The sequence below is a fragment of the Lissotriton helveticus genome, chromosome 4_1 (genome assembly GCF_964261635.1).
Source record: "Lissotriton helveticus chromosome 4_1, aLisHel1.1, whole genome shotgun sequence".
In the NCBI taxonomy this organism is placed as follows: domain Eukaryota; kingdom Metazoa; phylum Chordata; class Amphibia; order Caudata; family Salamandridae; genus Lissotriton; species Lissotriton helveticus.
The window spans coordinates 419,571,665-419,585,766 of NC_136063.1; the positions used below are offsets into that span (position 1 = coordinate 419,571,665).

General features: G+C 41.9%; 1 protein-coding gene across 4 annotated transcripts in view; it reads right to left on the bottom strand.

Annotated features, from left to right (window-relative positions):
• VPS13B (vacuolar protein sorting 13 homolog B) overlaps positions 1-14,102 on the bottom strand; it is a 3,181,000-nt gene that overhangs the window by 682,545 nt on the left and 2,484,353 nt on the right. For all 4 annotated transcript variants that reach the window (XM_078686964.1, XM_078686965.1, XM_078686963.1 and 1 more), the window contains exon 39: positions 2,289-2,473. In XM_078686964.1, coding sequence (XP_078543090.1) covers positions 2,289-2,473 — 185 coding nt within the window. The remainder of the gene's footprint in view (positions 1-2,288; positions 2,474-14,102) is intronic.

The following is a 14,102-nucleotide window of genomic DNA, read 5'->3' on the forward strand; positions in this document are numbered from 1 at the left end:
CTTTTACATGGCTTTTGCTTTGTCTTTTTACTACACAAAGTATTTATCTTCAAAGTACATTTATGTAAGAGCAATTTTATTACAAATTCAATGGTTTAAGAATTTAGGGTTTAATAGCCAGTCCCATTGGGTTTCATAGAGGACAGCAGGACAGACAGTGCACTATCTTCTAGAGGGGGTTTTTGTTAACTAATTGACCAAAGACTTTAGGTCCTGGAGAAGACTGCTGACCTGGTTAGACATATTTAGAACAGCCGAAATATGTTGACCATGATGGGATGACAGGGTTACTCCCTCGTTTCATACCGGTTTATTTTTTAACCCTATCAGAGCATCCACAGGACCGATCCCGGGACCTCCTGTTGGGAAGGCCCTTATAGTGCATAGCACAACAATCAATGCATGTCTTGGTGACATATTTGAGCTCAAGACACCAGAGGTGAGGGTCCGTCACCGACATTTGCCAGTGACAGGCACCGCAAGGCTTGGATCCAGCCTTCCTCGTGGACATCCCTGCCATGCCAGGAGATAATGCTAGAAAATAAATGACTGGGGTAACGCTCTCTAGATCTGCACTGACTGACACAGAAAGAACTGATGTCAGCAAGATGGGGTGGCACCTATGAAGGCACCGTGCACATAATTTATGGCACGGACGATGCAATGTGGAGCTGAAAGACACCACCTGCTGGCACAAAGGATTACTGCTTACAAAAAATGTCTGGATCCAGTCTGATGCCTGGGGAGAATTCTATGGTAAAGAATCTGCTGCCAGAGGTCTCTATCAGATGTAACATGTGATGAGTTTCCTGTGATGCCACGGGTGTTTAAGGACTTGCTGCTACCTACTTTGAGCGTCAGTGTAGTGCTAATTTGAGCCAGCAGTTGCCAGTGGGGTCCACCTGCACTCTTTTTGGGGAGCAATACTCATTTATCCTCATCAGACATTTACAGGGAGCAAGAGAAGTAAAATTAGAAAGGGGAAAAAAAGGAGAAAGAGGAAGATGGTAAAGCAGTCATAAAAGGAGAAATTAGAATTTTGCAAGAGTGAAATTAAGGGGAAAGGGAGTGACTGATAGTGGAGTAAAGAGGCATGAGGTGGATTCAAGACTACGCTGCCTTGGTGATCGGAGCAGCGACATTTAATAATACCTGCTGCGGACTTCTGAGTAGAGTTTAAGATTATGCCCCATTTGTGAAAACAGACTATATTTATTTTTCTTTAATTTGGAACTTGAAAAGAATTTGAGAGCAGGTAAGGAAAACTAGGCTATCTCTATACTACTAAATTGTCATCAATCCCTGCTACGTGAAAACACGAAGGAGATATAATGTTGCCAAATGTGTACACGGTCCCTAATTCAGGAAATTACTACTATAAGGGTCAATCAGCAATCTGACTGAGTTAACCCTTTCAACTGTTCAACAATGCATAGTACTTCTTCACTACACCAAACAGAACCAGAGGTCAATTAGAAAACAAATGAGTTGCAACAGGGGTGTCACGTCTGGTGCACTTTTGATCTCTGTCATCTAAAACGATGAATACAAAACCAATGCGTAACAGACAAGGAAAAAACGCAGTTATTCTAACTTCTCTATCTTAGCAACTTAAAGCAAGGGTAAGAAGACACATATGTCAGGGTGTATATGTGATCAGACCAGCAGTACCACTGGCGGCCACCAGGCAACCAAACCAAATACACATCTAAAAGAGACACACTGACTATTTTTATGTTTCAAAATTGGAATGCAGTAACTGGCCAAGTTCGAAGAGAGGTTTTTACATAGTCAGGTAAAAGTATATAATTATAATTCAACACTACATTTTAATGCATTCATACTTAAAGGCTAAACATCACGTTTGCAATAACCAAGATCTCCAGTTTTAGTAGGGAAAGCCAGTAGAGGCGAAATGATACTGGATGCCTCGGCATCAACTCTCAATCATATCACATGTCTAGTATACAAAGCTGCAACACGCTGTCCTGCACATAATATCTGTTATATAAAACTGACATTGGCACCCTGTTCTGCCCATCATATAACATACCCAGTATATACATCCGAGACACACTTTTCTGCACAACATATAACATGGGCAATATATTTAGCTGGTACACACTGTTCACCACATATATGATTGCTCAGTATATAAAGCAGAAACATATTATTCTCTACATCCCATGCCCAGTATATAAAGTAGACGCACATTGTTCACCAAATGAGCAAAATTATGTATTGCAGTAGGAACCGACTGACCGTGTAACAAACTATGTAAGAAGTACCTGAAGAACATCTCCAAGGTCGGCGGTACTGATATCCGGATCTTCGGTTGTGTTGAATGGGACGGGAGCTATTCTCACAAGGGTGAGCACTCTTGGCTCTGGGTATCGCCACATCATAAGACCAGGACTGTCCTCTGTCTCATTGTAAAAAACAACCTCATAAGCGCTGGGTAGTTTCTGAGCAGCTGAAAAGAGAAAGTGAACTTTGATTAAATGGAACAAATTGCATGAGCAATAAATATGATAAGCACAGGAAAAGTATAATGTTCTAATGCAAAGAATAACAAATAAAAACAAAAGCAAGATCAAAAGAACAAGTTACTTACCTTCAGCAACAATCTTCTGATAGATACTCTGTCTAAAGGCGGATCTTTCGATGGATGTGGCGGAGAGAAAAAAGCAGGGAGGGTGATCAATTGTCCCGCGTGCAAGAGCACAATTCACTGGCAGAAAGGAAGCCCACGTTCTGAGCACCAATTTGTCAGGAAAGAAAGTGGTGTACGAAGACAGCACCTGCAGCTCAGTGATAAGCGCAGAATTAATCGAAAGTAAAATGCCTCAATGTTTAGGAGCTGCAGAGAACAACTGGGCATGGGCTCAAAAGGCATGCACATCAGAATACAAGGACAACATTAAGGTCTCAATTGTGGCATAACTAAGGGCTCTGGCATGGACATGTGCATTAAGCTTTTAAGAACCTCACCACAGCAGATGACTTGAATAAAGAAGATTGGTAAGGCAAATGTAAAAAGGGCAAAAGAGCTGATAAATAGTCTTGAACTGTGCCCACTACAAAGCCTTGCTGGACCAAAGATAAAACAAAGCAAAAGAACATTTGACATCTTGGCCTATAGTGGATCTAGCTGACGGTTCCTACACTAGCCACACATTTCTTCCAACGTCCAGAATAGATGGATTTAGTCGAGGTGCTCTAAGAATCTCATCGACTACTTCAGATGGCAAGTCAAAACTGTTCAGTGGCTGCCACTCAATCTCCATGTACGGGGTGTAGATTGTGGAGATTTGGGTGCAGGATCCTGATCTGGGACAGGAGGTTCCCCAAGGGAAGCAGGCAAATCGGAGGGCAAATGGTCAGGCTCAACAATTGGGAGAATTCTACTGTTCTGGCCCAATCGAAGCTATCAAGATAACGTGGGTTCAGACTGTCCTGGAATTCCTCATTAAGTTGAGGAAGCAGAGGTTGCAGTGGAAACACTTGCAGACGCCCTCTGCTCCATTGCAGGTGACTAGTGACTCTCTTGGTAGGAGCTCCAGAGAGCAGTACTCAACACTAAATGTTCTCAGTGGTGGTAAAGAGATCCAGCCATGACATGAACTCCCGGTCAAAGATGTCCTGAATCACCGCAGGATAAAGGACCATTCATGATCTGGCAGTTGAAGTCTGCCCTGACATTTAGGGACCCCAACAGGTGATTGGCCACCAGGAAGATCACTGTTGATCCAGTATCTCCAAATGTTCAGCACCTCCTGACACTGTAGTGTAGTTCCTATTATCCCAATAGGCTCTGCGCATTGGAATAATATCTTCAATAGTATAGACGTAGGACAGAGGTTAACTAGGTCTTCTACTGACGATATTAGACTTAAAGTTTAGTGTTTGCCAGCTAGCTCAGAGTTCACTAGAAACTTTCTCGAATAGACAAGGAGGAGTTTAACCTTCCTGGATAGACAAGAAGGGATTTAGTTTCTGACAACCATAGAACATGACAACTTTGCTCTCCCCTAATCAAGAGTATATCTCTAGAGTCGTGTGAAAACAAAAGACAACTTATTTTACTCAGTCAGTTCAGTGCATTCTTAGTTTCACCAGATTGTAGCGAAAAGGAAGAGACGGGCGTGTTCAATAAAAGATGTTATTTATTGATCAGTCTCTTTTCTCATACAAGAGAAATGAATCGCTATTATTGCAATACTTATTGTTAAGTAGAGTGCATACAGTAAAAACAGAATTATAAAATAATACTGTAAAAGCATTGATATGGTTTCTTAGCCATATGATACTTAAAATGGATAAAATAGATACATACATATATACATTGACTAATCGTACTCAACTGGTGCTTCTAACTACGCCTACCCCAATGTACCTGACCTAAGCCTAATACGTGGGCGGGAGTAGATAAGTAGCAGTTTAAGTTAAGTTTGCTTTGCCAAGGGTCTGCTTCAAGAATTCTCTGCAAGGGTTTATTCAGTTCAGTACCTGGGATTTAGAAGGCTGGAGGGCTGGTATCTCTATCTCAGGGCTTGATATCCCAGCTGCCTGCGTGGGCGGCTGGAAGCGCCGGAGCTGGATTTCTCGGCAGGAGAAAAGGCAGCGTCTCTTTCTCAGCGCGTCAGAAAGGAGGGGCAGCGTCTGTGGGCTTCGCTGTCAGCTGGGCTCCTCGGCAAGTCTTGCTGCTCCAATCTTGTCACCACCTCATGGTTTGCTTAAGGCAATTTCGGTATTATTTATACCTGAAAGGTGCCGAGATTGACGTAAGGATGGACATAAATACGTCAATAAGGATGTCATAAGAACTGGTCGTTCGCACATTCTTTACTGAAGTTCTCGGCTAAATCAAAACAATGGCTGCGGGGATTTCCCAGGTCGCTGTAGGTTTGATTTGTTTTGAGAACTCCGTATGCCTATTAGGGGGCTGGAGAAATAGTGCTTGCCTAATGAGATGGCATGCGCTATGACCTAATCAGATAACGGGCTTCTGTGCCGTTGTATGGCTAACCAGATAACGGGTTTTTGTGCAGTTGAATGGCTGCTAGTTAATTATTAACCAGACAAGGGTCAGAAAATAGGGGGATCGATACAGTACCCATAGTAAATACATCACACCCACTCCACGTAATCTATGTCCATATTTACAAATCTAGGCATAGTAAACAAAACTAGTAGTGCATGTGTATACCGAACCACCCCAAAATACAATCAAATGCATTTTGAAAATTGGAAATGCGAAATACACGAAAAGATGAGTATAGTTACTATATGGACTTCAAGCAGTATAATAATGCAAAATCTAATACGCATATTTTGAAATCAGCATGAATGAAATGCGGAAATTACACATGAAATGGCTCTTAATACAGAAGAAAAATTCGAGATCATCTCATCACAAAATCATAAATACTTGTGAACATGCTAGAGGGTAGCTAATATCTCTAGAGTAGCTAAAAATAGAAATTTTGTTCTCTAAGAATAGTTTTACTTTAAGCAGAAGATAAGTGTCCCAAAAAATCGTAAATATTTTAGGAAATGGAAAGAAAAACTATGTCCCGCTCTCCGTAAAAACTGGTGAGAAAATTTCTTATTGTTTTATTTTCAAAGTTGAAGGCCAAATTCAGGGTGTAGGGAACGCCGTGTGCTAGTTTGCTCAAAGTCATTCTTTCTGCTCTGGTGAAAACATCATATTGTTGAGACTTTCGAAAAAACTGTCAACTGCTTCTTGCGAAAGTTCCACTAACTCGGAAAAATTAATTAACATGCATTCATGAGCATGATTGCCTTCATTGATGTTTCGATCAGCATAGCTGACAGAAGATCGTACCTGATTGATGCTGCTTTCATCTTGTACTTCACTACTCTTCAATCGTAGTGGTGAAGTCTCCACGAATGCCGTCATCAGGATTGGTAGCCGCTGGGGACAGTACAATGCATGAGCCGTTACCGGACCCAACAAAGTCTCTGCGTCCATTGGCACATCCGATTGTAGTGTCAGACAGGTGTCCAACACGCATTCTTCTCCGCATAGCAAGCACCTTAATACAGGCATAACACAACTTTGCCACATCAGTCTAAATGAAAGAAACCAAGTCATGTTCAGGTCTCTAAGCCGGGCTATTCCAAGGACTTTAGTTATGCGGTCCCTGTAGCGTATGGCTAGGATCGTTTCTTCCATTGTCGCTGGTGTCTTGTCTGTGACGTGGTTTGCCATAGCGAAGTAACAGGATCAAAAATAGGATGCCTGCCACTAGTCCCAAAAGGAGAGGAAGTCCGCCAAAGATGGAATGGACAAAATCAGGAAAAATACCCAGGATGGCTTTGAATGGGGTTAAAGCTCCCGAAAACACTGTCTTAAATACACTCGAGATTACGCTTGTATCAGAAATATTTAAGATTTCGCTCAGTATTTCTGCAAAATGTATGGGAGAATTGGTTGATAACAGTGAATGAATCTCTGCAGTTGTCCTTGCAACTTGGAGATCATACGTTTCTTTTGATGACGTTAACCGGGTTGGCGTCTGTTGGAGCACAGTCTTCATTCTGCTTAAAGTATCAATTCGAATAGAAGAAATTTTCAAACTGGGCCATAACCTTGCCTCCCTGTCTCGAGCATCGTTTGGGAACAATACTCGTTCACAGCACATGACCTTCGTAGTCACGGTTATGAGATAAGGTTTTCCGGGCAGCAGACTGCAACATCTGCGATCTACAATTAGAATGTAACTCCCGTTCGAGAGTCTCCTAAAGAATGGTTCTATTTGTGTTGCAGGTGTGCCTAGCTGGTGACATGAAAGGTTATTTGTAGTCCCTTCACAGGCTCCATGCAAACTAATGCCCTGACACAGAAGTGTACCGCTTAGTGACCTTGCACAATTATTGCCACTAAGAAACACATTCTGGCCTTTATTACTAACACATGTGTGTGTATAGGGCAAGTTCCATGTTGACTTAATGTACCCTTTACCCAACCTTTCATACTGGCCTGCCTGTATATATTTTTGGCAGTATTGAAACTGGAAAGTTGTTATCGGGATATTAATTATCCCATGTATTATCCATTCAATGACAGGTCGTTCTGACATTGTCAATGGTAATCTCTCAAGTTTTTCAATGCTCAGAATTGTATAGTCAGCACCCTTCTATGCCAAACTGATTTGTTTATCAGTAAGGTTAAAGATATTAAACAGTGACGTTGTGTTGATTAAACGCCAAGGCACATAGCCTGAACGCAGATTTTGTAACGTCCAGACAAGTTGTACAATAGAACGCAATTGGGACTGACCGTGTTGTAACATCAGTAAGTCTTGCGATATTATATCGATTGCTGAAGACACAATACTGTCCAGTGAATATATTCTGGAGGACAGAGTCATTAACCCATTGTCCACAACAGAAAGTGATTTTTCCAAATTAATACGGTCAATTTCCCGTAGTTTTTCTGCTGTCTCAATTTGAGTTTCTTTCCAAGCTTCATTGTAAGCTGCATATATAGAGGCCGCTATGAAACGTTTTTGACGCTGTTTGCGTGGTCCCATAATGAAATCACGCAAGTCAGCACCCTCTTGAAGTAAAGTTAGGTGTTGCTTAATTTCTGCCAGTGTGGATGTTTGTAGCCATTGAAGGCAGAGCTTGCCCACACTGTTAGTAGTTACTATCCCTGGATGTTGTCTTTGGGAATATCTAGGGTCTGGCCTGGTCAATTTGAACCCCTGTATTTTGTTCAGAAATCTGTCTTGACAGTTATTTGTGTCTGTGGGCCAGATCAAGCATTGTTTCCAATCAGGATGTGTTCTGTTTTGGTTTAAAATTTGGTTCACGTCTATCTCAACATCTATAGAGCTATTACTGTTCGTTGTTGGCTTTGGAATAGACGGTTTGTTTAAGTCTTTGATTTTGGCTAAGCCAAGACAGGTAGTTTGTTGAATAGTGTCATTCAAAAATATAATTTGTTCTGGGATCATGCAGGCTCTGAACAATGATTCTATACCTTGTACTTGCCAATCTTTTGTACCCCAAACAGTTTTTGCTTCAATGTTATTGTTCCAGAAATCAAAACCAAATGTATTCATTTGCTCAAAAAATGAATCTGAATATATCAATTTCGTGTTTGTAAGCATGGTCTTCATACCTGCCTTATTCGACAATTTGAAATAAAATGTTTCTGCATTACTTGTGTTAAACCCTGAAAAATATGAATATTTATCATAAAATGTTTTAGAACTACCCTTTGGAGGAGTAGCACAATGTTCCCATTGGTTATAATTTAAAACATTTCTAGGTTGTGCAGATTTATGGAGATAATGGTTACCATAGTGGTTGTAGCAGAACATTTGATCATAATTAGACGAACCCTGCAAATAATCATGTTCTGTAAATTTAGCAGACATTACTAGGTCAGACATCATATCATTAATACTTTCAAAGTCCCAATCATCAGCAAATGTGCTTGGTTTTACCAAGTCACTTAACGAGATCTTAAATTGATAAGGATACTTCAGGATTTCAACCGGGCCATAGATTTCATAATCAGTATTGTCCCATGCTACACCGCCTGGTATAGGATTGGCTGTGAAGTTCACTGAAGAAAGTTCTCTTTTCACGACATGTGAAGATGTGTGTGGTTTAAGGACCAAGTTGATTTTCTGGCTTGCTGTGTCCATTTTAGCATATTTTCCCTCAATGAAATGTCCCACGCATAGTACCATGATGAGCCAAAGTATGAGGACAAATGCACCTAATGTCACCCAAATTTCAATCCATGGAGAAATCAGATAGGTTCCCTTTAGTTGATGAAAAAGTTCCTTTGCTTTGTCTTTAAAAGTTTTTGTTGATGGCTGTACTTCCGGTTCACTTGGATCTTCAGAAAAATCATCGAAGTTGATGAAGTAGCCGGATGCCGTTCTGTCAATTGTTCCAATTGCTTCTGGATTACTTTTGCTTTTGGATTTTGCTTTGTTTCATTAGAAAAGTCTGTAGTCAGACCCCCCAGGATATAGCGGCATGGATTAGCAAATTTAGCGGCACAAAAAAGGAAATTTAGCGGCACAAATATGGAAATTTAGCGGCAATTTTGCGGCATTTTTTTGGCCATTTTTCGTACAACAAACACAGATATCTTTGTTTTTGAGTTATTTAGCAACATGAAGCTATGAGACTCTATTGCTGCTGCTTTCTGTCCCGAAGGGAGACAAGAGAAGGCACAAGCGTACAGGAGATGTGCACGCGTACGGACAGGAGATGTGTATACCATATGCATGTACATCTCTTGTCCCCGGAGGCTGGCAGAGCCTTCAAACTCTTATGCAACAAGGCTTCATTTTACTCCACAAAATGAACCCCTTCTTCTCAGGTTGTACTGCCCATTTGTCTGGGTGATGGAACAGTATTTTTGGATTTCAAGGCTAGTCCTCACAACACTGCATTCATGCTTCCAGAAGTGATATGCCTGCTGAAACAGGATTGCAGTGACAGCATATTACACTGTCTTTGTACTTGCGTTACAACGATCATTTAGAGTAAAAACATGCAATTGTTCAGAGTGTGACAAAGCATCATCTCATTGGAGAACAAGGGGCCTCATTTATGAGGCCTTGCGTCAGTTTTGCGTTTCCGATGCGTCACTTTTTGTGTCTCATCTGCAGCGTAAAACATGCCTTCTGTTGCGCACTATTTACAAAGTGACGCATCTATAGCAGATGCGTCACTTTGTAAACCCCTGCGCTACTTTATACCTGCGTCAGGTATAATGTTATAATGTATGCAGAGGGGGCGTTCCCCCGCAAAAAGCCTCATAATAGTGACGCAGTGAAATCTATGAGATTTCACTGCGTCACTTTTAGGACGCTGTTGCGTCAAAATCTTGCGCCTGCCTCACAGCAGGCGTAAGACTGACGCAAGCCCTTTCACATGGGGCTTTCCCCATGTGAAAGGACGCATTGATGGAGTTGCGTCACTTTTGTGACACACTCCAGCAATGCGCAACTTTTGCGCCTACAGATACGTCAGAAATACTGACATATCTGTAACTCCTTGCGCCATGATGCGTCATACTGTAAATATGATGCATCATTGGTGTCGCAAGGAGGACGCAGTGAAAAGTGACGCATCACTGTTTTCACGCAGCGATGCGTCACTTTTCATAAATGAGGCCCAAGATCTCTAAGTAACCAGAGGGGTCAAGAAGTTAAAATACATTGTTGACTCTGACTTTCAACCTTCTGAGGCTGATAACAGAAAGAGTGGCTCAGTTGGCAATATTTAAAGCACAATAATGTCAGCGTGAGGCAACCTACACGGCTTGTAGGTCTAATCCAGATCTTTCATGCAGATTACTGACTACAGTGAAGTCATTAATTAGAAACAAAATACAAACGTTTATTTTGCCTAAAAGTACTTTCTCTAAATGGAATGACTTTTATAATCTCAATAAAAAATAAAAGAAAACTAATGAGTCAAATAGCTTATCAGGAAAACTATCCGGGCATTTATCAAATGATTTGTCAACGGTGGGAATCTCTGGCTTTCATCAACCTTTGTGGCACAATAATACAAACTGGGCAGCAGCTGCCCCTGTAATTCTCGTAGGATGCATGCTTAATGATTTGCCATTACCCCCTTTCCACATGTCAGATAAATAATTGGTGCGTGCATTGCCACTATTATTTGTGGTATGTGCAAAACAGTGGCAGGCTCAAAGGGCTTCAGCCCCCCTCCCTCCCCCGGAGTGTTTGTCAGCCCGGGCTGAGACAGCCCGGGCTGGCGGCCGTCTTGTCTTATGGCAGCTCCAGGGGGGAGAGGAGGGGGTGTCAAATTCCTACAGCTATAGGCAGAGTGGAGGGGCAGGGGGCTCGAAGGGGTGAAAACAGAACAAAGCCTAGTTAACAAGTGAATGGTCTTTAATGACCTGTTAAGTACTCGGGTGCAGCTGCCTTAAGACAAGACGGCCGCCAGCCCGGGGCTGTCTCAGCCCGGGCTGACAAACACTCCGGGGGAGGGAGGGGGGGCTGAAGCCCTTTGAGCTTGCCACTGTAAACATGCATGCCTTCAGTGTTTTGGGCGCATTTCCTAAATTTCGCGGGCAGTTTTCTAAAAATCGCGGCATTTTTACAAAACAGCCGATTTCGCGATTTTTTTGCAAATCGCGAAATCGCGAAATGCTGGAGGGTCTGTGTAGTTACATCATCGTAGGTCGGTGTTTCTTGATGAAAAGCTTTGATTTGGGTTTTAAGAGGTTTAAGTTCCATTGCTTTGTTGCATAGTCCTTGTTGTTTCACTGTAGATTTTTCAAATGTGATCAGTCTTTCAGTTTGAACCTCTGTGGATGTAGCAAACTTTGGTGTTCTGCTACTTCTTGGGAGTCCACTTGGCCTACTATTTGTTATCGGCCACATGATTGTGGTTTAACCAGGTCGATGGATATGACTCAGTTCTCCTTTTTACCAGCAAGGGGCGGTAGTACTACTGATCTTGTCCCGTTGATAGACAAGACAGGAACTGCTTTTCTGTAAGAAGGCCCAAATTCCTTCTTTACCGCGATCTTCTCTCTGACCAGATCCCCGACTTTTGGAATCCAGACAGGCCTTGCTGGGACAGGTGGTTTTTCTTCAGTGGTTGTTGGCTGCTGTTTCAACTTTATTTTTGCTCAGGTCTTTTCTTGTTTCATTTAAGTCCTGTAAAATAGCCAAACGATCTTTGATATCAAAGCATTTATCTTTAACCACTGAAGTCTGACTATCAAGGTCCTGGATCAACATTCTAGTCCCGAACAATAGTTCGTACGGACTGAGTACTTTCAGAGAATTTCTTGGCAGGTTATTTAGACTACGTTGGACACTTATTAAATGTTTGACCCACCCAGCTCCTGAACCTAATACCTTTGCTGTTATAGATTGCTTTATGTCACGGTTTTTTCTTTCTACGATTCCGTTTCCCTCAGGATGAAATGGACAAGAGTACTGCAATGCAATGCCCATGCTGGTCATGGCCTCCCTATAAGCTCGAGAGCTAAAAGCAGGACCCTGGTCAGAATGTAGCATGCCAATTGCGTATGTGCCGATAAAGACTCGCAAATCTTTTATAATAGTTCTGGCGTCAGCCGATCGCTGGGGCCACATCCATATGAATCTCGTGCATGAATCCACTGCGACCAAGATATATTTATAGTTACTTACCATCCCTTTGTAAGGGACCACAGTGGTCCAGGTAAACACAGGCTAATGGTTTATCTGAGATTAGAAGGGGCGTCTGTGCTGGTCGCCTCACTGTTGATACCTTCATTCTCTGACATATTTCACATTCTAGAACATAGTTCCTTGTCTGTCGTCTCATTTGTGGCCACCAGTATCTTTGTTTTAATAATGATACTGTGGCTGAAACGCCAGCATGTACAGAAGCAAGCCCTTCGTGTGCCGCTATGATGAGTCCTAACCTATGTTCCATGTTTGGAATTGCCCTATCCCCCACTCCAGGGATTCGAGCAAACGGAACATTATTTGCATCAGTTATGTATGAGTACTTTACTGGAAAGCCTTTCGGGAGAGTTTCTATCGCATCTTTTACTGTAGCGCTGACAGCCTGTAATATTTCACTGTCTATTTTTGTTTTTGACCGAGTGATGGCAGCTACGGAAGCCGTTTGCACAGCTGCCTTCGCGGCCTCATCAGCCAATGAATTCCCTGCAACGTGAACGCCATCACGTTGATGACTCAGTGTATGTATCACGTGAGTCTTTTGTAGTTCCTTTTGCAAAAGAACTACTTGTTCCCAAAGCATTTTATGCTTGATTGTGTTACCTTTTGCATCTTTAAAACCATTCTGAACCCAGATCTGCAAGCATTCATTGTAAGATTGGACGCAGTAATATGAATCGCACACTATAAGTGTCGGGAATTCTCGATCGGTATTTTCAAGCGCCATCTTGAATGCCAGTAGTTCTGCTCTTTGAGCTGTACAGTCTCCTAGAGATTGCGTTTTAGTGACCACTGGTTTAAATTTCCCTTCATGCCATTGACCCTTAACAATCGCGCATGCAGCACTGTAAGCTTGTTTACCCCCTACTGCGGGTTATGCTGATCCGTCTGTATATATTATACAGCCGTAATGTTCTAGAGGCAGAATTTCGGTCGGCGGAGGACATTCGAATTCATATTGGAGAAACTCTTGTGTTTTTAAGTTGGGATCAAATTCGTATGCCACGTCTGTTGCAGCAAGAGAATTAGCCCATTGTATCCATCTCGGATGGAGTGCTTTAGCATTCGGAATGCTTGCCTTTGTTACCGCCTCCAGGGCTGGTATCGGTGTCACGATGATTATTCGTTTACCTTGTGCTAGGGCTCGTTCTTTTGCTACAGCAGTCTGTACCGCGGTTAGAATTTTTTCCGTTGGGCTAAATTTCATTTCAGCTTTTGTGTACAAGTGTGATTTGTGTGCAATTGGTACCTTCTCTCCCTCATTAGAGGTTAGGTACGTGAATCCGCATCTTCCTGGGATGACTCGAATCACAAGGTTGCGTGTGTTACCACGTGTTTGTAATTTTGTTTTAACTAACATATCTGTTTGTAAAGATCTCAAAATTTCTGTGTGTTTTTGAGTCCAATTGATTCTTTTAAAATCTGGTTTTATAAGATCATAGAGAGGTTTAACTCTCTCTGCATAATTTATAATGTAAGTTCTTCCAAAATTTAGGAAACCTAGAATTGATTGTAAGTTTTTTAGTGTTCTAGGTGCTTGGATTACAGCACATTTCTCTAGGAAATTGTCAGCCAGGCTTTTGCCTTCACTTGATAGTTCATATCCTAAAAACAGGACAGTTAGATGGGCAATTCTTGACTTTTTAAAGTTGAATTTGTAACCCTCTGCTGCGAACCCAAGTATTATGGTGTTCACTCTCTTCAAGTGAGTATCCAAGTCATCATCTGTTAGATAGATGTCATCGACATAAGATAATGCCTCATCATCATATATTTGTAGTAACTCTGTTACTCTTGCTGAGAATAATCCTGGGCTGTTCTTGATCCCCTGGGGCAAACGACAGAATTTCTTTTGCGCGCCATTTATTGAGAACGCGGTCAAATATCTGC